This window comes from Schistocerca cancellata, chromosome 6, assembly GCF_023864275.1.
Source record: "Schistocerca cancellata isolate TAMUIC-IGC-003103 chromosome 6, iqSchCanc2.1, whole genome shotgun sequence".
Classification (NCBI taxonomy): Eukaryota; Metazoa; Arthropoda; class Insecta; order Orthoptera; family Acrididae; genus Schistocerca; species Schistocerca cancellata.
In genome coordinates this window covers 477,133,143-477,157,677 of record NC_064631.1, presented here as the reverse complement: position 1 = coordinate 477,157,677, position 24,535 = coordinate 477,133,143, and the positions used below count along the sequence as shown (strand labels likewise).

At 42.5% G+C, this 24,535-nt stretch overlaps 1 protein-coding gene across 6 annotated transcripts in view; it reads right to left on the bottom strand.

Annotated features, from left to right (window-relative positions):
- The window catches only part of LOC126088602 (probable ATP-dependent RNA helicase DHX35), a 221,854-nt gene extending 198,472 nt beyond the window's left edge, over positions 1 to 23,382 (bottom strand). For 2 of the 6 annotated variants that reach the window (XM_049906810.1, XM_049906806.1), the window contains exons 1-3: positions 22,999 to 23,381; positions 15,047 to 15,159; positions 14,821 to 14,897 (exon numbers count right to left, since the gene is read on the bottom strand). In XM_049906810.1, the coding sequence (XP_049762767.1) occupies positions 14,821 to 14,866 (46 nt within the window). In that variant the 5' untranslated portion in view covers positions 14,867 to 14,897; positions 15,047 to 15,159; positions 22,999 to 23,381. Of the gene's footprint in view, positions 1 to 14,820; positions 14,898 to 15,046; positions 15,160 to 22,998 lie in introns of all 6 variants that reach the window. The other 4 variants (XM_049906809.1, XM_049906807.1, XM_049906812.1 and 1 more) reach the window with 4 other exon arrangements.
- Between the last annotated feature and the right edge of the window lie 1,153 nt (positions 23,383 to 24,535).

Here is a 24,535-nt window from a genome sequence, read left to right as displayed (position 1 = left end):
ATGGGCCTGACCCTACTCCCAGGGGGTAGCCATGGAAGGGAAGGCCGAAGGGGCAGCAGAAGCAGCACTAAAAGAATCAGTTCCACGCAGAAAGACGGCTGCAGAAGAACGGCCAGAGTTCTGGACCCATATGCATTTCATTTGCATAGCGTCCGCCCTAATACCACCCACTCTGATCAGGGGCTCTCCTCACGGGCGCCACCCAGCCACAGCAAGGGCCAGCTGGCACAACAGCCATTACCGAGAGTTCCAATGCTCCAGGATGACAAGCAACCATTCATAAGCTTACATGAGGAGGTCACAGCTCAGGTATCGGAAGTGCGATTCCTGTGTTTTCAGGGGGCTCATCCAAAAGAGTACATAGCAACCCCACCACACGGGCTAGCTATGCACCCTAGCATCAAACAACAATGTGATAGAAAAGGTGGAATGAACTAGGAGGGCACACGTCGGAGACACTAGGTAAGGTGCCCTTCCCCAAATGGCTCACACTACAGAATAGAAATTTAGTAATGGAGGTCAAATCCCAGAGGGGACCAGGGAACGCCAAAAGGATGAGGCGATTATATGCAACAAAACTAAATCGCAAAACCAACATAACCAGGAGGATAGCGGGGCCAACATAAGCAAGGACACCAAGAGATGGAGAGGAGAGGGCAAAAAGGGGAAGGATCAAGGAGAGGAAAGGAGGGGAAAGGAGGGGAAGGGGAAGGATCAAGGAGGGGAAGGGGAAGGATCAAGGAGAGGAAAGGAGGGGAAGGGCAATGAAATGCAGCCCTGGAAAGAAGGAAGGCTGCAATAGCTCGGGGCCCCGTGCTCGCCACGCACACTCACAAAAGAATGTGTGTGTGTGTGTGTGTGTGTGTGTGTGTGTGTGTGTGTGTGTGAGTGAGTGTGAGTGTGGGGGGGGGGGGTTTGGATTGAGAGTCGCCTAATCTAAAAAACCTTGCTTGCACCCGCCACACCATTAACTACCTGTGTAGCAGCTGAGCCGTGTGTACTTCCATCTTTCCACGGCTCATTTCCCGAGCGTCGTGTGGAGCCAATATTTTTGGTAATCGACAGTGTTCGGGCGCAATTGGGCTCTAGCATCTCGTTGCCGTCTTTTATTGCTTTGCTTCTATTTCGTTTTTCTGCGGTTGTTCAGGGTTGGTCTTTTATGAAGCTCTTTCGTTTGAACTCCCACCCATAGTGTACCCACTATCGATTGAGAGTTCTGTCTTTGGTGTACTTAGAAACCATAGGTTAGTAACACGACCCACTCACGTGTTTACTGCAGCAGACTCTTTGGCCTGTACTATTTATAGGCGAGTGCGGCCACGCTGGAAGAGGTTGTCGCGCAGTGGCCTTCGTGTCTGCTCTGGTGACATCGACATCCTGCCTTCCGCGTACGGGTGTTATTGAACCCGCACTTCTACACGTGGAGGAACGTCGGCCTGGTTGAGGCCCCTCTGTCCGCTCTTCACTGGTTGTCCGCGGGAGGCGGATGGCAGTCTAAACATCGCCTGCATCGACGAAGGCAAACAAACAGTAACCATCATGGGGCGGTGGAGCCGCCGTTCGGTGAGGGTTTGAGTCCGGGAGCAGTTCGGCTGGGTCGGTGTCTGCCGGGACGACTGGGGACGGCTCACAAGGAAACCTCCCCATCGCACCCCCCTCAGATTTAGTTGTAAGTTGGCACAGTGGATAGGCCTTGACAAACTGAACACAGATCAATCTAGAAAACAGGAAGAAGTTGTGTGGAACTATGAAAAAATAAGCAAAATATACAAACTGAGTAGTCCATGCGCAAGATAGGTAACATCAAGGATAATGTGAGTTCAGGAGTGCCATGGTCTGTGGTTAGCGTGAGCAGCTGCGAAACGAAAGGTCCTTGGCTCAAGTCTTCCCTCGAATGAAAAGTTTAATTTTTTTTATTTTCAGACAATTATTATCAGTCCGTCCGTCCGATGCGAGATACACAGAGCAGTATTGTTTACGTTGTGTATCAATTATCGAAGTTCAGGCACTCACACATAATCAACTTCGCTCTCCAAAATTCCAGGACATGTTCAGATTTGCTTGGACATGTGGAGGATTTTACGGTCTGCACACGGAAAAATTTGAAAACGTTAAAAACATATGTTTTGACAGAGCACAGGGAAACCTGTGCTACTGTGAAACTGTTGCATTCATTTGTTGCAGTTTACGTGACAAACACTTATGTTTTTATCACTCTTTTGGGAGTGATCATCACATCCACATGAAAACCTAAATCGGGCAAGGTAGAAAAATCTTTTTACCCATTCGCCAAGTGTACAAGTTAGGTGGGTCGACAACATATTCCTGTCATGTGATGCACATGCCGTTACCAGTGTCGTATAGAATATATCAGACGTGTTTTCCTGTGGAGGAATTTGTTGACCTATGACCTTGCGATCAGATATTTTCGGTTCCCATTGGAGAGGTACGTCCTTTCATCTACTAATCTCATGGTTTTGCGGTGCGGTCGCAAAACACAGACACTGAACTTATGATCTGTCCGTTCGTTCAGTGACGTCTCTGTTCCCTGTAATAACTTTGCGAAAATGAAGGAAGTAATTTTCTCACTCGAGGGAAGATTTGAACCAAGGACCTCTCGTTCCGCAGCTGCTCACGCTAACCACTGGCCCAAGGCGCTCCTGAGCTCAGACTATCCTTTATGTTGCCTGTCTTGCACATGGACTACTCACTTTGTATATTTTGCTTATTTTTTCATAATTCCACACAACTTCTTCCTATTTTCTCGATTGATCTGTGTTCAGTTTTTCAAGGCCTATCCACTGTGCCAACTTACAACTAAATCTGAGGGGGGTCGATGGGGAGGTTCCCTTGTCAGAATTGTGCACAGCAGTCCCGGACAAACGAAGTGCGCCGAGGGAAGGGAGAAAAGAAGTTAAGAGTGAATGTTTCAAGTTGATCGTCCTTTGGGATTCAGTTCACCCAGTCGTCTTTCCCGCCTTGTGGCCACCGCCGTGGCAATCCTCTGTTCTGTTCACTGGTGCAATTCTGACAGTGCAAATTCCTCCACGCATCGTTGCTAACCGGTGTAGTGGTGTATTTTGGTAGTTATTTGTGTACGTTTGCACTTCTATGTTTTGGTAGTTCATTCGCCCGCCCTGTGCTTGCAGAATTTCGGTTGGGGAGTTAGTTCCTTGTCTCCCAAGATCTAGTGCTCTATTATTAACGTTAATTCTAGTTCAATCTAGTGTTCTGTTAATTCCTGGGTATGTGTGTCCACCATACTATTTGTGCTGTATTTATTCTAAGTGAGTTGCACTGACAGTAGTTGGGGGTTCGAGTCCTGTCACGGAGCTGATAAAGGGTTACATTGGTTTCGGCTTGTCAGTTGGAGGGTGTTGCCTTAGAGGTTTGTTAACACTGGCATGTCAGCGTTGTCTAGTGCTACCGGGACCTAACGGAGAACATTGTGCTGATTAGGGAATGTTGTTACACGTACTTTTTTTCATTTCGATATCTGTATTTGTGAAGGCAACCGCATGAAGTAAGATCTGTTCTGAAGCTATGCTGGATCTGGCGCTCTTGGTATTTTTGGTTCTGTTTTGATCCCGAATATTTGGGTGTCAGGAATATGGAACTGTGTTATTAATGTTTGACTTGAACAGTGGACACGCGGCTAGTTTAGTATGTGTGTAGTGGCATGGCGTCCTCGTGAAGGCGTGCCCGCTAGATTGCTATGGCGTCTCCTCAAAGTGTAATTTCCACCTTACTAAAAACCCCTTGTTAAAAGGGAGGAAAAAGAAAAAACTAGAAATACCTTCTATTTGCTTTAACTATCTTACCTGTCACTTAAGTAAATATCTGCTCTGTGATTAAGCTAATGGGAGCACCTATCCTAAAAGCAACTAGCGCAATTCTGTTATGATGGCCCTCATGGCTATTTTGGCCCGAAAGATTGTATAAACAGGCTTACTTGCTCTGCATTGAACTTCTGATGATGTTTTTTTGAGTGATTGTGGATTATTAAAATTCACTATAGTGCATAAATTTGTATTTTACCAACCAGGTTTATAAGTTATTAATGTGATTGGCTGGAATGTAATACAAAAGTTTTAGGATCATAGGTTGTCAAGGTAGAAATTTGAAGCCATGCTGTGATGTGAATTCATATATTTATGTTTTATATTGCAATGAGAATTTAAATGTGGTAAACCCATGCTTTGTGATTAATAATTGAAGATTTAAGAGCGCGTTCACTTAGCGCTTACTTATGTGTTGTATTATTATTATTATTTTTTAAAAAAAAATTATATTAGGCGTTTTAATTTCTTAAATTAAAGCCTTTCCAATTCGAAAGTGGCGGTCCTCCAATTTTGGGCAATTGTAAGCATCGAAGCAGGATTTACGTAGTTGGTTTTATGTATTGCATGTTATGAATAAATTATTGTGTTAAATCACGTCTGATATGTCAATTCCTTGGCCCCGTCCACACCTTGGTCATAGTCTTTTAATATTAAATGATCACACCACCGTTCCAGCAGCCTCTGATGATGTTTAGTGCACACCCAGCCTATTTAGGGGGACGCTACAGTTCTGAACCCTAAGGCACAGAACCTTTAAAGTCTCTGGTTCAGTCCTTCCCCTCAAATTGGAACCAAAGGGCCATGATCAGTTCTGGGGACAATGCTGCAAATTGTGAGCTTTGTTGAAACTCTAAATGCAAGGCTTGGCTCCTCAACCTCCTATGCCCGTCACTGGAATGACCCAAGAATGACCTCCAAGCCCAGACGATGAGCATCATTTGTTGCAACGTGCGCCACTATCTGCAGATGGTTGCACCCTGTTCCTTCAATAGCTGCCGGAATGGCCTCTTCAACATGCTGAATGGGGCCTGCAGGCATACACACTGAGTGCACTTGTTGCCCTTTCCTGTCCCTTGGTGCCTTTTCCCCAAGTTTTGCCATTCATTTGACCTGCCAACAATTAATAGACCCCTACCCTTTTGCATTTGCCACTTCCTGACATCAGACAAAACAGGTTTCCCCAAAGTAGGAAAAGTGAGTCCCTCTATGGGAACTATGCTCAAGGGGGTAACACTGATGAAGATGAACAAATAAAATTATTTCCAAAAAAACAAAAATTCATTTTTAACACATCTCATTTAACAAGTGAAGTGTTACGTCCTTTTATATAGATGATACAGAATCCTGCACTGCAGTTTCCGCAACTGAGTTCTACTGATTGCCCTAGACAGTGTCAACTTCAGCAGATGGTGCTTGTCTGAAGATGGCCTAAGACTAGGCTGAAACTGGTCATTTTAATAAAATAACCATCACAATCTAGACTGGTTTTTCACTGATTTTACATAGCTTAAAAGATTGATGTTATCAAAAATTTAGAAGTTCATAACACAAGTCTTTGACTTCATCTTCCACATGGCACCCTGTAGGCGACGCTGTGCGGCACCCATACTAGAGGAACAATAACAAAAGCAAAAATCGTCAGTATATCAGGAGCGTGATACTGAAGACCCCACAGCTGCTGCTAGACCATTGATGGCCACCAGAAAGAGGAGGACACTGCGGGATCCTGGTCTCTTGGATATGGGGGTGTTTAGTGAAGTACCCACTTGAACCTACAACATATGGTGCACCAGGAAGTTCATAACAAAAATCGGGAATGGTTCTGGAGACCCCACTCAAGTAATGTAGTAAGGAGGTGATGACGCCATGTCGTGTCATATACCTGTAGTTTGAAAAAGACAGCAATGATGTGCTGACGACATGCTGAGGACGTCCAAATGGTGGACTCCAGGTGAATCAAATTATAAGCAGTGGAGGGCCTTTGCGTAAACCATCATGAGATGCAACTGAAACGGCCTGAGACTCGAGGAGCCAACACAGCTGCTTGCTAACCACGTATTCAAACAACTTAGAATGTCGATAGGGCTGATTTGGCGATAACTGTCCATCTTAATGGGGTTCTTACCCAGTTTCAGTATTGGAATTCTTGCCACTGAGATTGGAAATCATCCATGTTCCAGATGATTAACGAGGACAAGGATGTGGTGCTCATAGTCACAGAAATGTTTCAGAATCAGGTTGTGGATGCGATCTGGCTCTATGACTGTATCAGGGCAATGGGCCAGGACACTGAAGAGTTCCATTCAGTGAATGGAGCATTACATGGCTCTAGGTGACTGGTAGTGAAAGACAAGTGCATTTGCTCCACCCACTGTTATACGAGCCAGAAGGCAAGGTGGTAGTTCTCAAGATGCAGATGTGCGAGGGTAATGTTCTTCAAATATTTAGGATCTAAGGGAATACTTGGTACATTTGCAGGGGATTAGAGCCCACAGAGTCATCAGATCTTTGCCCAAAACATTGATGGAGATGCACATGACCCAACACTGGAAACGCACCATTCCCAGAATTCTTGCTTTTGTCATTTTATGAGGAAGTGGACATGGGCATGCAGTAGTTTAAAGGCAATGAGGTGCTCTCATGAAGGGTGCTGCTTATGGTATTGGGGCCCACCTACGATCTCTAACAACCACAGCCATCTCTGGGGTCCACCAGAGTACAGTCTTCTAACAGATGGGAGTCCAAGGGAGAGGAGATGGCTTGGATGGCTGCCAAAAGAATGGCTTCTGTTGTGCACTGAACAGGCGCATCAATACTGCCTTGCAACAGGGAGCTAAGGATGACAGCAGGGATAAATTCATCCCAATGCTGCATTCCAAACGTACATTCTCCAAAATTTCTTCCTCATATTAAGACCTATGTTTGATACCAGTAAACTTCTCTTGGCCAGGAATGCTCATTTTGCCCACACTAGTCAGCTTTTTGATGTCGTCCTTGCTCCATCCATCATTGGTTATTTTGCTGCCTAGGTAGGAGAACTCCTTAACTTCATTTACTTCGTAACGATCAATTCTGATGGATGTTAAGTTTCTCGCTGTTCTCATTTCTGCTACTTTTCATTACTTTCATCTTTCTTCGATTTATTCTCAATCCATATTCAAAACTCATTAAACTGTTCACTCCATTCAGCAGATCATGTAATTCTTCACTTTCACTCAGGTTAGCAATGTGATCAGCGAATCCTTTCATTGATATCCTTTCACCTTGAATTTTAATTCCACTTCTGAACCTTTCTTTTATTGTCATTATTGCCTCTTCAATGGACAGAGTGGACAGTAGAAGCACAAGACTACATCCTTGTCTAGCACTCTTTAATCTGAGCACTTCATTCTTGGTTGTCCACACTTATTATTCCCTCCTGGCTCTAATACATACTGTATGTTACCCATCTCTCCCTATAGCTTACCCTGATTTTTCTCAGAATTTTGAACATCTTGCACCATTTTACATTGTCAAACACTTTTTCCCGGTCGACAAATCCTATGAATGTGTCTTGATTTTTCTTTAGTCTTGCTTCCATTATCAATCACAATGTCAGAATTGCCTCTCTCGGGCCTTTACCTTTCCTAAAGCTAAACTGCTCATCCAACACATCCTCAATTTTCTTATCCATTCTTCTCTGCATTATTCTTGTCAGCAACTTGGATGCATGAAGTGTTAAGATTATTGTGCGATAATTCTCGCACTTGTCAGTTCTTGCTGTCTTCAGAACCGTGTGGATGATATCTTTCCGAAAGTCAGGTGGTATGTCGCCATACACACACATTCTACACACCAACACGAACAGTCGTTTTGTCGCCACCTCACCCATTGATTTTAGACATTCTGATGGAATTTCATCAGGCCCTTCTGCTTTATTTGATATCAAGTCCTCCAAAGTTCTTAACTTCAAATTCTAATACTGGATTCCCTTTCTCTTTTCTTCTAAATCAATCTCTTTCTTCTATTATCACATCAGACACCCTCGCTTTTAATTTCACCGAAGGTTGTTTTGACTTTTCTGTATGCTGAATCAGCCGTTCTCACAATATTTTCTTTTTCGCTTTCTTCACATTTTTCATGCAGCCATTTTGTCTTAGCTCCCCTACACCTTCTATTTATTTCACTCATCTGCAACTTATTTCTGTATTCCTGAAATTCCTTGAACATTTTTTTTTTACTTCCTTCTTTCATCTATCATCTCAACGGGTGCTGATGACCACACAGTTGAGCACCCCACAAACCAAACAACGTCGTCGTCGACATCATCTGAAGTATTTCTTCTCTTACTCATGGTTTCTCTGCAGTTGCCTTCTTTGTACCTATGTATTTATTTCCATCTTCTGTGATTGCCCTCTTTAGAGATATCCATTCCTCTTCAACTGTACTGCCCACTGAGCTGTTCCTTATTGCTGAATCTATAGCCTCAGAGAACTTCAAGCGTATGTCGTCATTCGTTAATACTTCCGTATCCCACTTCTTTGCGTATTGATCCTTCCTGAATAGTCTCTTAAGGTTCACCCTACTCTTCACCCCTACTAAATTGGAATCTGAGTCTGTATCTGCTCCTGGGTATGCCTTACAATCCAGAATATGATTTTGGAATCTCTGTCTGACAATGTTGCAAACCAACTAAAATCTTCCCGTATCACCCAGCCTATTTCAAGTATACCACCTCCTCTGGTGATTATTGAACAGAGTATTCACTATTATCGGCTGAAGTTTATTACAGAACTCAATTAGTCATTCTCATGTTTCATTCCTTCCCCCAAGCCCATGTTCTCCTGTAACCTATACTTCTACCCCATCCCCTCCAACTGCATTCCAGTCTGCAATGATCATTACATTTTCATCTCCCTTTACATACTGTATTACCCTTTCAGTATTCTCAAATACCTTCTCTCTCTCTCTCTCTCTCTCTCTCTCTCTCTCTCTCTCTCTCTCTCTCTCTCTCTCTCCATCTTCAGCTTGCAACATCAGCACAGATACCTGGACTATCATTGTCTGAATTGGCTTACTGTCTATTCTGATAAGAACAACCTTATCACTGATCTGTTCACGATAACACACATTCCGCCATATTTTCCTATTCATAATGAACCCTACTCTCGTTATGCCATTTTCTGCTGCTGCTGCTGCTGCTGATATTGCCTTATACTCTTCTGACCAGAAATCCTCGTCTTCTTTCCATTTCACTTCATTGACCCCTACTATATCTAGATTGAACTTCTGCATTTTCCTTTTCAGATTTTCTAGCTTCCCTACCAATTTTAAGCTTCTGACATTCCACACCTTGACTCAGTAGAAAGTTATCTTTGAAACCTCCACGAAAAAGCAGCCAAAGGCGTTTGAGACATCCACAGGGTCCACAAGTACCTCATTACCTGAAGTCAGGCCAGGTATCGAGGAGTGGGCCTTAATGCCCGACAGCCGGCGCAGGCCACCCCAGATGACAAAAGAGGGAGTAAAACTGTTAAAGGAGCTTGTGAAAGAGGCCCAACAAGCTTTTTGCTGTCTTTGATGACTCAATGACATTGCGCTCGGAGTCGTTTGTAATCAATACAATTCGCCAGCGTAGAATGGCGGCAAAAGGTGCGTAAATCACATCATCGAGCACGGACAGCGTCTCTGCGAGCCTCATTCCACCAGGGGACTGAAACGCGATGTGAAGAAGAGGTAGTACGAGGAATGGAACGTTCGGCAGCATTGATGATAACAGCCGTGAGGTATTCAACCTGACTGTCACAGCTGAGAAAATCTTGGTCCGGAAAGGTCACCAGGGGGGAGTAAAGTCCCCAGTCAGCTTTCGGTATGTTCCAGCTCGAGGGATGTGGGGATGGGGTGTGGTGCAGGAGACAAACGACACAGGGGAAATGGTCGATCGAATAGGTGTCAGAAAGGACATACCACTCGAACCAACGGGCAAGAGTGGTAGAACAGATCGAGAGGTCCAAGTGGGAGTAGGTATGAGTAGAGTCCGAGAGGAAAGTCGGGGTGCCAGTATTGAGGCTGACAAGATTGAGATGGTTGAAAACAAGAGGGAGCCTCTCTGACAGGATGCAAGAGAACCCCAAAGGGGATGATGGGCATTGAAGTCGCCAAACAATAAAAACGGCGGAGGAAGCTGAGCAACCAGGTGCATCATGTCAGCCCGACTAACTGCGGATGACGGAGCTGTAATACGGACAGCTATTGCTTGGAGCTGGGTGGTCAATGGGATAGGATGGTAATAGACATCGTCCCGAACGAGCAACACGACCCTACCATGAGCCGGAATACCGTCCACAGGGGTTAGGTCAGATCGCTCGGAGGTATAGTGGGTAAAAGCAATACGGTCAGTTGGGCGCAACTTCGTTTCCTGGAGACCAATGATGAGCGGACAGTGCTGGTGGTGGAGCAGTTGTAATTCCTCCCAATTAGAGCGAATACCTCTTCTTTTCCAATGTAACAGAGCCATCGCGAATCACAGAAAGGGGGAACAAAGCAGGTGAAGAGCTGGTCACCTTGACGGCAGCTGAGGGCCAGGTTTTGAGGGAACATCGCTACAACCGTCAGGAGGCGGATCCTGTTCCATTGAGTCGTCGCCAGCTGCGGCCACATTCGAGGGTTGCGCAGGAGGGGCTGCATCGTCCGCCGACGACAGGCCAGCTGAGCTGAGAGGGGGATAAAGACTTCTTCTTTGAGGCCTTCTTGGAAGACCGATGAGTCACAGGGATAGTGGGCTGTGGGGGCTGGACCCGAAGAAAGTCCTCACGCTCGGGGTCCTTTTTGGAAAGCCGGACCTCGGAAGCTGGGGTCCCGATGGACGCCTGAGAAGAGGATCGCTTCTCAGGACGAGGAGGAAGAGGAGGAGGACGAGGACGAGGAGGAAGAGGAAGGGTGGCCCCTGGGGCAGAGGGGGCAGGGGCCGCGAGGGAGGAGGATTTGGAAGGGTGGGATTTGGGAGGTGGAGGCATAGACCCCGGATGGGGCGAGGAGGTGGAGGGGGGACAGGATAGGCGTGAGGATACTGCGGAAGGAGTGGACACGATCCAAGCAAACAACGTTGTCAACATCACGGGATGGAGGCGACCATATTTCTTCCTGGCCTCAGAATAAGACAGATGGTCCAAGGTTTTCAATTCTTGTATCTTCTTCTCCTTCTGATATGCGGGGCAGCTGAAAGATCTAGGCGAGTGGAGGCCACGACAATTGACGCACCGAGGTGGTGGGGTGCATGTATGTCCCTCACAAAGAGGACGTCCACAATCGCCACAAAGGGGCTCAGCTTCACACCGTGACAACATGTGCCCGAAGCGCAAACATCAAAAGCATCGCATAGGAGGCGGGACGTAAGGTCGCACGTCGCACCAGTAGCACATCACCTTTACCTTCTCCGGGAGAACATCCCCTCGAAGGCGAGGATAAAGGCTCCAGTGTCGACGCGACGGTCTTTCGGGCCACACTGGACTCGCCGGATGAAATGCACGCCACAGTGCTCCAGGTTGGCCCCGAGTTCCTCATCAGATTGCAGCAGGAGGTCCCGATGGAAAATAATCCCCTGCATCCTATTGAGCGCCAGATGTGGGATGTGGGACAATGGACACTGGGATGTACCCTAGATGGTCGCATGCCTGGAGCGCCGCCGACTGTGTAGCGGAGGTGTCTATGAGAATGGACCCCGAACGCATTTTACTAAGAGCTTCGATTTTTCAGAAGATATCCTCGCTATGCTGTACAAAGAACATGAGCTTGGAGGTGGTGAACATCCCCCCATCGGTCCAAGAACAGACTAAATAGTGGGAGACGTACTTCGCCCCAAGCCAGCGGGCCTGTCCTTCCTCCCAGGGAGTGGCCAAGGGGAAAAAAGGCAGAAGTACCAGAACCAGAGACAGAGACAGAACCTTTCCTCTTAGAAGACGCAGCCGCAGAGCAACCTGATGCACGTTGACGTTTCATCTGCGAAACGTCTGCCCAGATACCACCCACTCCGACCAGGGGCTCTCCCCACAGGCGCCACCCAGCCTCAGCAAGGGCCACCTGGCAGGATGACCGTTGCCGGGAGTCCTCACGCCCCAGGTAGACAGGCATCTACTCCTTGGCTGACGTGGGGAGGGTGCAGCTCAGGTATCGGCAGTATGATCCCTGTGTTGTCAGGGGGCTACAACCTAGAGGGTACATGACAACCCCACGACAACGGGCTGGCTACCGTGCTGGATTTCGGGTGCCATGGAAAGTCCATCATGATCGCAGGTGCAGATGGGGATGCACTATGGGTGTAACTTGTGCAACCCAACAGGCGTTTAGGCCCACATTGAAGGCCAAAATGGTTGAAACTCCTTTTAGTCGCCTCTTACGACAGGCAGGAATACCTCAGGCCTATTCTTCCCCTGGACCCGCAGGGGGTACCTGGGAAGGGAGTGACCCAAGGGATCCCTTCCTGGTGAGAGGAGCTGGAGATGACACTTCTCTGGCTAAGAAGTGGGGACTGTCCTGTCGTCCCTGACAGTTGGGGGGGGGGGGGGTTCCTGAAGTAGGTTGTGCAGGAGCAACAGGGAGGGAAGTGCCCCCCACCATCAAGGGGCCAGGTGGAGTCTGACAGCTCTGAGAGCCAACTGTATGCAGCGGAACGGAAGATGATAGAACCGTTGTCGTAGTGGCGGCCTAGATTGACGTCATGTGCACAGGATGTAGCCTCTCGTACTTTCTCTTAGTCTCAGTGTCGGTCAGTCAATCCAGAGTCTTATTTCATTATTTTTCTTTCCTTCTGGAGAATCCTGCAGTCTGGCGAGCAAGGCAAATGGTGCTCTCCGCAGCTGACACAGATGGGAGGTGGGGCACAGGGAGTATTGGGATGTGAAGGACGTCTACAATCCTGACAGGTGACGCTGGAAGTACAGTGGGAAAACATTGGTCGAACTTCCAGCACTTAAAGCACCGCATTGAGGGAGGGATGTATGGCTTTACGTCAATGTCACCTTGACCTTCTCGGGTAATGTGTCACCCTCGAAGGCCAAGATAAGGCACTGGTGGCAACCTGATTATACCTCGGACCCTGGCGGATGTGCTGGACGAAATGGACACCTCACTGCTCTAAACTGGCATGCAGGTCATCATCAGACTACAAAAGAAGGTCCCTGTGAAATATGATACCCTGGACCATATTTAAGCTCTTATGGGGCATGATGGAAACAGAAACATCCCCCAGCTCGTCACAGGCAAGTAGTGCCCGTGACTGGGCAGAGGATGCTGTTTCTATCAAGATCGACCCTGACCACATTTTGGACAAGCCCTCCACCTCCCCAAACTTGTCCTCTAAATGCTCCACAAAAAACTGAGGCTTCATTGACTGAAAGATTCCCCATCAATTCTTGTAAATACAAGGTACTAAGAAGAATAAGCTTCACTGCCATCCTTAGCCTGGTGCTCCTCCCAAGGTGTGGCCAGGGGAATGGGGGCAAGGAGGGGAGGGGAACAATTTGGGGTCATATTTCTTAGCATTGAAGTTAGACCTTGATCACTTAGAGACTGCCGATGTTTGACCAACAGCAAGCAATGACGTACTACACTTCATGGTGTCATCCGCCCTGATGCCACCCACTCCGACCAGGGGCCCTCCCCACGGTGGTCACCCAACCACAAGAAAGGCCAACTGGGAGGATGGCCATTGCCGGGAGTCCTGATGCCCCATGGTGACCGGCATCTACTCCTTGGCATACGTGGGGAGTTAATGGCACAGGCATCAGCAGAGCAATCCCTGCATGATCAGGGGGCTACAACCAACAGGTACATGGTGGCCCCACCACAATGGACTGGCTACCATGCTGGATATCAGGCGCAAACAAGCTAAGTAGTCCATTATCAACAGCGCAGAAAGTGATACTGCAGAGAGGATGGAAGAAAACGCACCCAGGAGGATGACCTTGCCCAACAGCCGGAGAATGAACGGAAGTGCAAATCCACGTCGGCGAAGGATGCGGGAGGTCTCAGTGCACGATGGGCACTGCACCGTGTAAGGCGCCTCTTCCCCAATTGGCTCACTCTTTGGGAACATTTTGAGAAATGGAGGTCAAACCCTACAGGGGACCATCACATAAAGGCTGAAATGTGCGAGACTCTTTTAGTCACCTCTTACAGCAGACAGGAATACCGTACCATAAACACAACACAATGGAGACAACATCACAGGAAGAAGACTCTAGAAAGAGGAACAAAATGGCACAGAGAATCAGAAAAAATGTAGAGAAAGGGGGGCTGGCATGGGGGAAAGGCTGAAGGCCTCACAAACCTACGCCAACACTAGCCAAGGGACTGTAATTCCAGAAGGAAATTCAGGTACTGAAATCTGGGAGGATATACCACTTACGCAAAGAAAACCAAGAATGGACACCACCAAGCACGAACATCAGCTAATACCTGTGACAAGGACAGTGGGAGGGTGTACTTAATGTGAAGGGCCAAAAGGCACGGCAGTCCAGCAAAATATCAATCTTAGGCAGGGTGGTGGCCTGCAGAGCGTTGGCCCATGACAGAGCGGAAAGGAATTTCATGTGAAGCCACAAATCTGCACGGACGGGTCACAGGGAATGATTGACAGTAAGCATCAAATTTCAAATTTTTATGGTCTTATAAAGATCAAGAATATATTTCTCCAGTACCTAATACTTTGCGTTAAAAATAGAACTACATGGACATTATAAAATTTTGTGTGTGTGAATTTAAAGCACTCGTCTGTGGCATCACTAGTGCTCTGTAAAATTAGATAAAGCTATTACACCTACCAGCATGAGCACAGTGGTCCTGCCTCTGTCAAAGTGCTGGTCTTGCATATTGTCATAAAATTTAAAAGATAAAAAGAGCTTCAAATTTAAAATTGCCCTTGCTGCAATCAATCTGACAATTCTAGACTATTAAAATTATGGAAAATAAATACAAAATGTAAATGTTTAGCTTAGCTCACCTGGTTTCAAGAATTTGGGCCTCTGCTTTGAACTCTGTGCTGTCATAACTCAGCTTCACATGAAAAATGACATGTATCTATAACACCAACATTATTAGTTACTACAAAATAATGAGCTGTAATTATTGTCATACTTTGTGCTATTTTTATTGTGGGTATTTAAATAACAAGAACAAAACTTAGAATATTTGTAGAAGTTCTAAAATTAATTTTTGATAGTTCTCACCTGATAAAGATTGTCCTGTATGACATCAGACAAACTGTGCTATTTGTACTTTCAGTTTTTGAAGGAAGACACTAGTCATTCAGTCAACTTAGACTTCATCAGCTTCTAAGCCACTGCAAAAATAGAAACAGACTTAAAACATTAAATTAATGCACTCAGTGTAGGAGTCAAGCAGTAAAAACCATTATTCCTCTAGCAGAAAGCAAGAAAAAATATTACCAAAAATCCTGCACACAATTCTGGCATTAGGTCACGAATACCACTATTTTGTTTCACACATCAAACACTGAGACAAAATGAAATAGTTATTTATTAATGAAAGTTTTAAAACCCCAAGCTGTAAGGATCTAAACAAATTTTAACATCTAACATTTTACAGAAATAGACCTGACACACTATCAGCAAAAATCTGAGATGAAACACATGTTAAGGAAATTTAACACTTAAGGGTAGAAATTAAGGACATCAGCAGCTTAAAGCAAACATCACATACTGTTTATATACTTTAAAGCCTTAGGAAAAATAAAAAAAAACTACTAACCCAAAAAATGTTTACTCATGCCGATAGATCAAATTAGCCTACAAACAGTACCTACTATAGGAAGGCAAAATGCAACTTAAAAGAAATGAACCAAGTAGAGCAGCTACAACCAACAAAAGTAATCATATGGGCCAAAGAGGAAATCGTCTATGAATTGGTATAGCAAAAAATGCATTTAAACAAAAATTAAATAAATAAACCAATTATTTTTAACCTAATGCAGGGGAAAAAAAGACTATGCGAGAAGCAGACTTTATATTTTTATTTACATTTATTTTTGCATATAGTTCTCAAATGATGACTTCTTGCACGATTAATACACAGTTTCACATACATAAATGATGCAACAAAAAATCACAGTGTACAATAATGTAATTTTTGCTCTCATTATATTCAAATGGTAACCTAATATCCATTTCTAACCTACAATTAATGTTGCCCGACACAGGTTATTTCATACTGTACTTAGGTATCATCTTTCACTGCTATATTGCATATGATCTCTCACACTATTTGATAGTTTTATATTGGCATTATTTGTAATTGTATAGATACGTAAACAGGAGTTAAACTGATGTATGCCTGGTGTTGCATGCCCTCAGTTTATGCAAAGAGCAGTGAAGAAAAGAGGAATCTTCGATGCGAGTCATTGGCTTTGACCAGTGATACCGGAAACAATATGGATTCTATAACAATGTTATTAGCGATTTTTTCAAATGGGCTGAGCTACAGATCACTGTCACCACAAACAGGTTTATTTAGTTTCATTTTCATTGGCTTCACCTACACACACACCCTCCAAACCCCCACTAAGAAACATGTCAATCTGTCACTACAACCAGTTCCTACCCCCTCCCCCTTTTCCCACATTCATACACCAAAAGGTAATGTGACAGCTGCCATTAATATCACATCACCGGCCAAAGTCTATGATTTTTACCAAACATGCCTCTTGCTGAGACTGACTGTGCAACAATTCCATGACAAGTGTAGCGGCGTTCCAAAAATTTTGAAAACCATTTTTAGTTTCCGCAGGAAGATTGTTTCTCGTGAAGAAGACACTAAGACGAGGAAGCATCACTGACTCGAGAATTTCATTACTTTTAGAATTAGTATATTGGTCTACATTACATTAATACTTCTTCCAAAGATCACAAATACGACATTTTGTAATCATGTGAAATGTGTCAGTTTAACGTATGGTTTCATCACACAATATCACCCCCCCCCCCCCTCCTTACTACTTCATATCTAAAAATTCATGTATTGATTACAAGAATTTGTCATTCAGAAATTCTTTTAATTTGTTTTTAAATGATGGTTGGCTATATGTCAGACTTGGCAAACGATACCCAAGATTTTTGTGGCAGCATAATTCACCACTTCTAGTGCCAAAGTCAGATTTAACCCAGAATAGTAAAGATCACCATGTCTCTTGGTGTTGTAGCTATGCACTTTGCTAATAGTTTTGAATTTGGAAGGGTTATTAATAAACTTCATGAGTGAATATACATGTTGCAAAGGTACTGCGAACATCCCAAGTTTTTAAAATAAATGTCTGCAAGGTTATCTTCGATAGGCTCCAGTTATTATTCTGATTAAAGACTTTTGTGCAATGAATACTTTTTCTCTTAATGTTGAATTACCCCAAAATATGTCATATGAAAGCAGTGAATGAGAACAGGCATAATAGGCTACTTTACATGTGTGTTTATCACCAAAATTTGCAATAACCCTAATATATGTGGCTGAACCTAACCATTTCAGCAGATTATCAATGTGTTTCTTCCAATTCAATTTCTCATAAATGCACACACGCATAAATTTTGAATATTTTGCCTTAGCAACAGACCTCTGTTTCAAGTCTGTATTTATCACTGGTGTTATGCCATTTACTGTACACGATAGTACACACTGTGTTTTCTCAAAATTTGGTGAGAGTCCATTTGCAGAGAACCATTTAATACTTTTCTGAAAGATATCTGTGCTGGTATAAGCTGTCGCCAGCACACCGGCCAGCAAAGATGAAGCGCGAAGATCGATAGTAGGCACTGGATCCAGCATGCACATCATGAGAGAGGCCAAAGAGACATACACAAGCAACATGCCGCCAATGCCCTCTTGACAGCACATATTTAGGCCACCAATGGTGACTGGAGGGCACTCACTCGACTCACTACCCCCGTTTTGCATCTGTCAGTTCAATCGTAGAGAGGCCGCAGGTCACATCGCAGGTATGGCAGTACATAGGGACCAGATTAGTGACTACTCAGACTAAAGTTTGTGATAGTAAGATTACCAATATTGTCGGCAAGAGGACTATTACTTATGAGCTTGTACCACAACACATGAACTCTATTCAAAATAAGTATATGTTCATGTAAATAAAAAACCATATTAAATCATATGTGTTTTTGTGTTGTGGAAAGAGGATACTGGCCACCCATAACAACATCCTCTCCCTTGCTTCTTTGCAGTACAAGACTCTACACTGTTATTTACTATTTCCTCACAGCTAATTCTTGTTTGCCTGATGTGATTATTATACTAGTAGCATCAGCAGAAAGAATAGAGTGGCAAGTCATTAACATATATAAAGACCAATAAGGCACCTAATTCTCATCTCTGTGGTACACCATTCTTGATACCTCCCCAGTTAGAGGACCCTGCACACTTGTCTGTACTGTTAATTTTAACATTCTGCATTCTTCCAGTTAAATAGGGATTAAGGTAAATGTAAATAATTATCTGTAGTTAGATGCTTTCCCTTTTGATCCTTTTTTACATATTGGCCTGACAATCATTTTCAATGGTGCACTGGGAAACACATGAACTTTTTGTTATTACTTTCCCAAACAGTTGAGAGTGCTGCTTTAGCCGTGGAATTATTTTGATTACATCTCTTTCAGTTTCTCAAATTTAAATCCATCATGTGTATTGCACCAGTATATTGCCTTGCGAAGTTGATTTCTCTCTCTAAAGGCACCAGTTGGGGAGTTAAATTACTCAAGGATGTTATAAAACTGTTCTTGGGTATTATACCAACTGACCCTCATCTCCTCTTTTCAGTACATCTGTCATAAAATAGGTATCAACTGGATGTCATCCTTATCTCTCTCTGTGATGAGTCTTAACTCCTTCCTCTCGTAACATCTGTTAGCATTCCATACCACCTTCTTCCTCTCCCTCTTTCCCCTTTTACTTTTCCTTCCACATTTCATATGTAATGTGTCCCGTCCACAATGTTTCCCTATTATGAAGTTCCTCACTACTTCTACCTTGTTCAGCATCTCATTACTAATCTCTTCAACCCTTTCAGTTACTCCATTCTAGTGAATAATCACACTTCAAACCTTTCTAAAAAGAAAGTGTTCTTTTTGTCTGTCTACCCACATTTCTGAACCACGAGACACTACATCCCATACAAAACATTTCGTGTATCTTTGTGTGTGATATAAGCACATAATATGCATCAAAATACTTTGCAGAAAGTGACCATTAATTATTATGTTTTCTGAATTTACTTGCAGTTTTAGTTTTTTTGATGAGAAATGAGCTAAACATAGGTAAGTGTCCTTAAATATGATGCAGACATAAACATGAGGCTACACTACTAGTCAATCTGTTACCAACCTCTACATGGGAGGCTTTGCCAACTCTCAACCAAATTATTATCTGTCAACTTACTCCAGACCTTGAGCTACGCCACAGTTTAATCTGTCACTAAAAGCAAGATTTTGATGGGGTTTTATACCACAGGCAATCCTATTCTGAACATTTAGATGCCAGAATTTATACAGTACATACAGGGCATGCACATTTATCTTAATCTAGCTGGTAGTTTTAATGGAACTCTTTCTCCCCATAGATTTGGAGTCACGTATGTTGTCTTATTAATTGGACAATTAAAGTCAAAACTGAATACAATGCATCCTATTCTGTATTTGATCCTTCCGAGTTGTGGACAATGTCCCAGTTCACTTCAGCTAGTTTATTTTTGTAGTTGTTGGGCTTCATTTCCACTCAATTTTATTTGCAATTTCTGGAGGATTAACATTTATGTAATCAATTTGGTAGCAATAAAAATGAGAGCAGTGGAATTCCAGGTGACTGAACTTAATGCTACCTCCAACATATTTGCTGGTTATTACATTGTCTATCACACTGAGTGATAAATCTGTCACTCTGGTGTCTAAAATCATTACATTTTTAAGGTTATAGGAGTTCAATAAACCTGATAAACTACTATTGTGACAGGAATTTGTTTCAACATTTAAGACACCTAATACTGTGCAGGTGTCCAACTTAGCCTACAACACTATTGTAAAATGATCCACATCAGTATGTGGTAGTTATAGATGGCCATCAATGCACTTGACTGTATTGATCATGAAACCTTTGCGATGTGTCATAATTCCAGTTAAGGTTCAATCCAAACCAAGTGGACCAGGGAAAAAAAAAACTATTGGTTGCTTGGCCATCTCAGAAAAATTTTATATTTGCTGGGCAAATTCCCCAATCATTAGTAGTCAAAAAATATTTTTTATTATTTTGAAGTGGTGGCCCTATTTGTTCCAGGCTGCATGAGGTTTTTTTTTTTTTTTTTTTTTTGCAAGGATCTACATTTTTTACAATTATTCAGTAGTGGCTTGTCCTAAGCCTTAAAGATAAAATGCATTTAGTTCAACACACACTGGGCTACTAATTAACATCATTATCACTTAGCTGAATGTATTCTTTAATATATTTTTAATAGTTCAAAGTTATCAGCCACAAATTAAAAACACTCAATTTTTGAACAGTAGCTCCCAAAGAAAGATTAATTTCTCAGCTTTAATATTTTTTCCGCTATTACACTGTATAGTATAGCTACTACTTATAGAGTATCAATGGTGTGCAGCTTACACTTAAAAAAATACACTATTTTGAAAAATGGATTTTTTTTATTTTTCCATTTTGTGGCCTGCAATATCTCTGTTGGGGGATCAGATAAAAATCTGAAAATTTCACAGTTAATAGGCCTTTATGATATCAAATTCCAGTATAAATTTCAACATTGAGATTCAATTGGAAGTTATGGAAAAAAATTACAAACACAAGGCAAAAATACATTTTTAACATCTGTGATATCTGGTAGGCTAATCAAAGTATATCAACTGCATAATGTTGCACACCACATTACACTAGCTAATGATTGTCGCAACAATGCTGTGGTAATTGTTTCAGTAGGCTAACAATTGCATTTTCGAGCCTATACAAGTCAGATTGTAGTCTTCCCCCTTACACCAACAATTGTCTACTCACACTTATTTAGCTAGAAGTTGTTGAAGTGTGGAGTTAAAAAATGGTGTCTCCATGTTCTGTTGGTGTTATTAATGAAGCATGTCACAAAAGTATGTATGGAGTGTATCCTAAAGACATTACTTTAATCAAAGATTACAGTGAAGAAGAAAAAGCGTTGTTTTATTACGAGTTGGACCAGAGGTCAAATCAACATGCAAGTACCATGAAATGAAATACTTAAAAAAATTTCATCACCTTTTCAGTCAGTCTTGCATGGACCCTTTTGAGAAACTTAAGAAACCTATAACAAAAGATCTGCGAGAAATAACATTTGATCATTATTCTAAAAATAAAAGCTCTTTTGTCAATCTCATACCATGAAAATCATTGGGCCCAACATGGGGCGTTGTGTCCAACAAGGGGAGTTCACCCAGCAAATATAAAATATTTCTGAGATGGTCAAGCAACCAGTGCTGGACCATTTGGTATGGGCTAACCCTTAATTCTAGTGAGCCTATTCTGCAGCACTGGTAATATTTTACTCGCGGCTGTGGCAGCAGCTTCAGCATAGTGTGCTGATGTTGGCCATAAGGTACATAATTAAGGCTGTTCCTGCTCTATGATTGACAGGTTCTTGTATGTACCCTTGCCTACTCAGTAAATTCTCTTCGTAAAGTGGACATTTCATAATGAAACATTTGCATTAATATGAACGTCACATAATTCCGTGCAGTCAATGGTCATCACCAACATCAGCAAACTATGTAAGTGACACCTTAAGAATAATTTAGCCACAGCACTGTTCCAAGATAAAAAGAGCTTAGAGCTTTTTTTTATTTTTAATATACTGACCAACAAAGAGCTAATGTTACCCACAGTAACTACTTACTACTGGCTATCCATTTAATTTAAAGTTCATCTGCTTCCAGCCATCTCCTGTCACTGCCAATGCAAGTGAAATATGTTGATTTATGAATGCCTGTAATTCAGTTCTTAGGTAAGTCTCCTGTGCATTAAAATGTAGCAGACACAATGGCCTTGTTTGTTCTACATCTTTACAATGGTTACTACAGAAGGAAGCTCTTTGTGTATAACTGCACAGTCATTTAGCCTTTTTTAAAAAAAAGAAAAGAAAAAAAAATGTGTAATAAGGTATGATAAGTTAAGCAACACTTTGTCATACAAGTCATAATAAATTTGGTAACAAGAATTTGCGAACGTGGAAATGGAATAATGGTTTTTTGTTCATTGTATGCAGACTGCTGTACCAAATTTAACTTGTTAGCAGACACGTGTGTGATACTGCACAATTGCTCTGTGACTAATCTTCAATCATCAGTTGGCTAAAGACTTTTTTTTTTGTCACTTATCCCTTATTCGAAACTTCGGTAACAACTTGTTAATGTGAAATACGATATCCCCCCATAACTGGTTCGATAAAGCACTTCAAATTTTGGTGGAATTCAACGGCATGCCATGTCAAATAGTACAATGGCTAACAACCTCTGTATAGTTCAAACCTAGGTCTGTGTCGAGGTCATCCTTGTTTTACTGGAGGATAATTTGTTCTGTCCAATATCGTTATGTATAGTGAGATACCAAATATAATTTTCATAGGTAGAACATTAATTAAGATTCACTGTTCTTCATTTACTGGCAATATTTGTTATTTATGGCAAAGATGTCAAGTTTTCCATATAAGCAGATTTTAGTAGCAACACTAACGATAACATTTCTAAGTCAATTGGGCCAAACGTCAAATTGTGGGTTCTGGTTCTTTGAAATTCTGCGGTTATGCAATTAAGGTCCAGACGAACTCTCAAAGACGTAAGTCAAGGAAAACAATTCCAAAAATATGACGACGATACTGTTAGTAATGCTCTCGTAATGTTACCCTATTACGCGAGTGCAACAGGATAATGATAGGCTACGGGAAAAGACTGTGATGCTCCTGCAGTATACATGACAGTTATTTTCGCCCATAGGAGCGTCAGAATTCACACTTGGAATTGCTGTATACGACTATCCACATCGATAAAGAAATGTGAGTTATACCGCATAAATCTGTTCAGGAAAAAAATGATACCCAAACCATGCAAAAATTTCATCCTACATCGCCTTAGCTTACCTCGTGAGCTGTTTTCTGTATTAATCTGTGAACAGTAAACGGACTATACATTCAGGAGTTGCTAACAAAACAGTAAATTCACTTTCTTATGCGAGTACGAAACCGTACCAAATCGCATCTTCAACATTAAATGCAACGCGCACAAGTTTCATGCAATCTGACAAGAACTAATCTCGGTGGTAACAGTTTTGCCTCACTACATACAAGCCTTACAACTTCACTCAACACATCCACACACTACCTCGGTGGTAACAGTTTTGCCTCACTACATACAAGCCTTACAACTTCACTCAACACATCCACACACTACCACAATTGTTATTCCGCGCGCCAAAGATTACCACAACACTCAACCTTTCTGCTTTGGCGTTTGGTACCAACTGTCTAACTTGATATCACAACTTCGTCATTTCTACTCTGTGCTGCGTCATAGAGCATAATACAATGCGGTAACGTCATGCGATATTCAACTCCAGGGATCCAGTAGGATGCAATACAATCGCGAAAGTACACATACGTATTACGTAGAAAAGCCAATTGCTTTATGGAGCTGAATTGAAATATACAATTATGAATTTCTGTTATCTATTTTTCGACTGACATCTTCCACACCATAACGTTTACTGGGAATATGAAGTATGAAACACGGAACTAACCATTTAACGTCAGATATAGCATTTCCGTCAAAAACTAAAAGTTCTGAGGAATATGCAAGTATATATAAGGCTATATGCTTAGCTTATTTATGTAACCGGTAAAATCTTTTATATGTACAACATATGAAAGGTGTTAGACAATTGTTAAGTGTACAGTAACATTAGACAATTGCTCTGGTTTGATGCCTATATTATCAAACACTGTGAAAAATTATTCAATTAAACGGAATTGACAGTTTTTAATGCATTCACTTGATTGGTGGTCTTTATATTATAATCAATATTGAAGAATTCCATTATTCCACAGAATGAGTTTTTAGAAGAAATTGTTTTAGTCTACACTTCTGCTGCTTACCAGAAATTTTATTTCCCCATGAAGATTGTAGGAGGGTTTTGTAATCGTGTATTTCCTCCAATGATCTGTAAATAAGCTGGAGTGGAATTCCTACTGTTACAGCGTGTCAGCCAAATTATCCTGTTTTTCGTGTTTTGTCCAATTGCAAAATGAGGGCCAAGAAATTTCACAAGAACGAAAAATAAACATGTCTCTATTCCGTATCCACTCGAGCTAATTACGGTGCAGATTTGATTTATGATCTAGTGAAATGGCAGCTCTGCCCTATCATTCTTTATTGTGATCTAGACATTGACAAGGTGATAAGAAAATGTCTTCTGTTTATTTCTCTTGTACTTCATTCATACACCTATGTCTGCATCTTCACCCATATTCCGCAAAGCACTGTCAAGTGCACAACAGAGGGTACTTCCAATTGTACCCGTTATCAGCGCTTCTTCTCGTTCTATTCGCGACTGGAGCGTGGAGAGAGTGATTCAATGCCTCTTTTTCGGGCTGTAATAAATCGAATATTGTCCTCACAGGC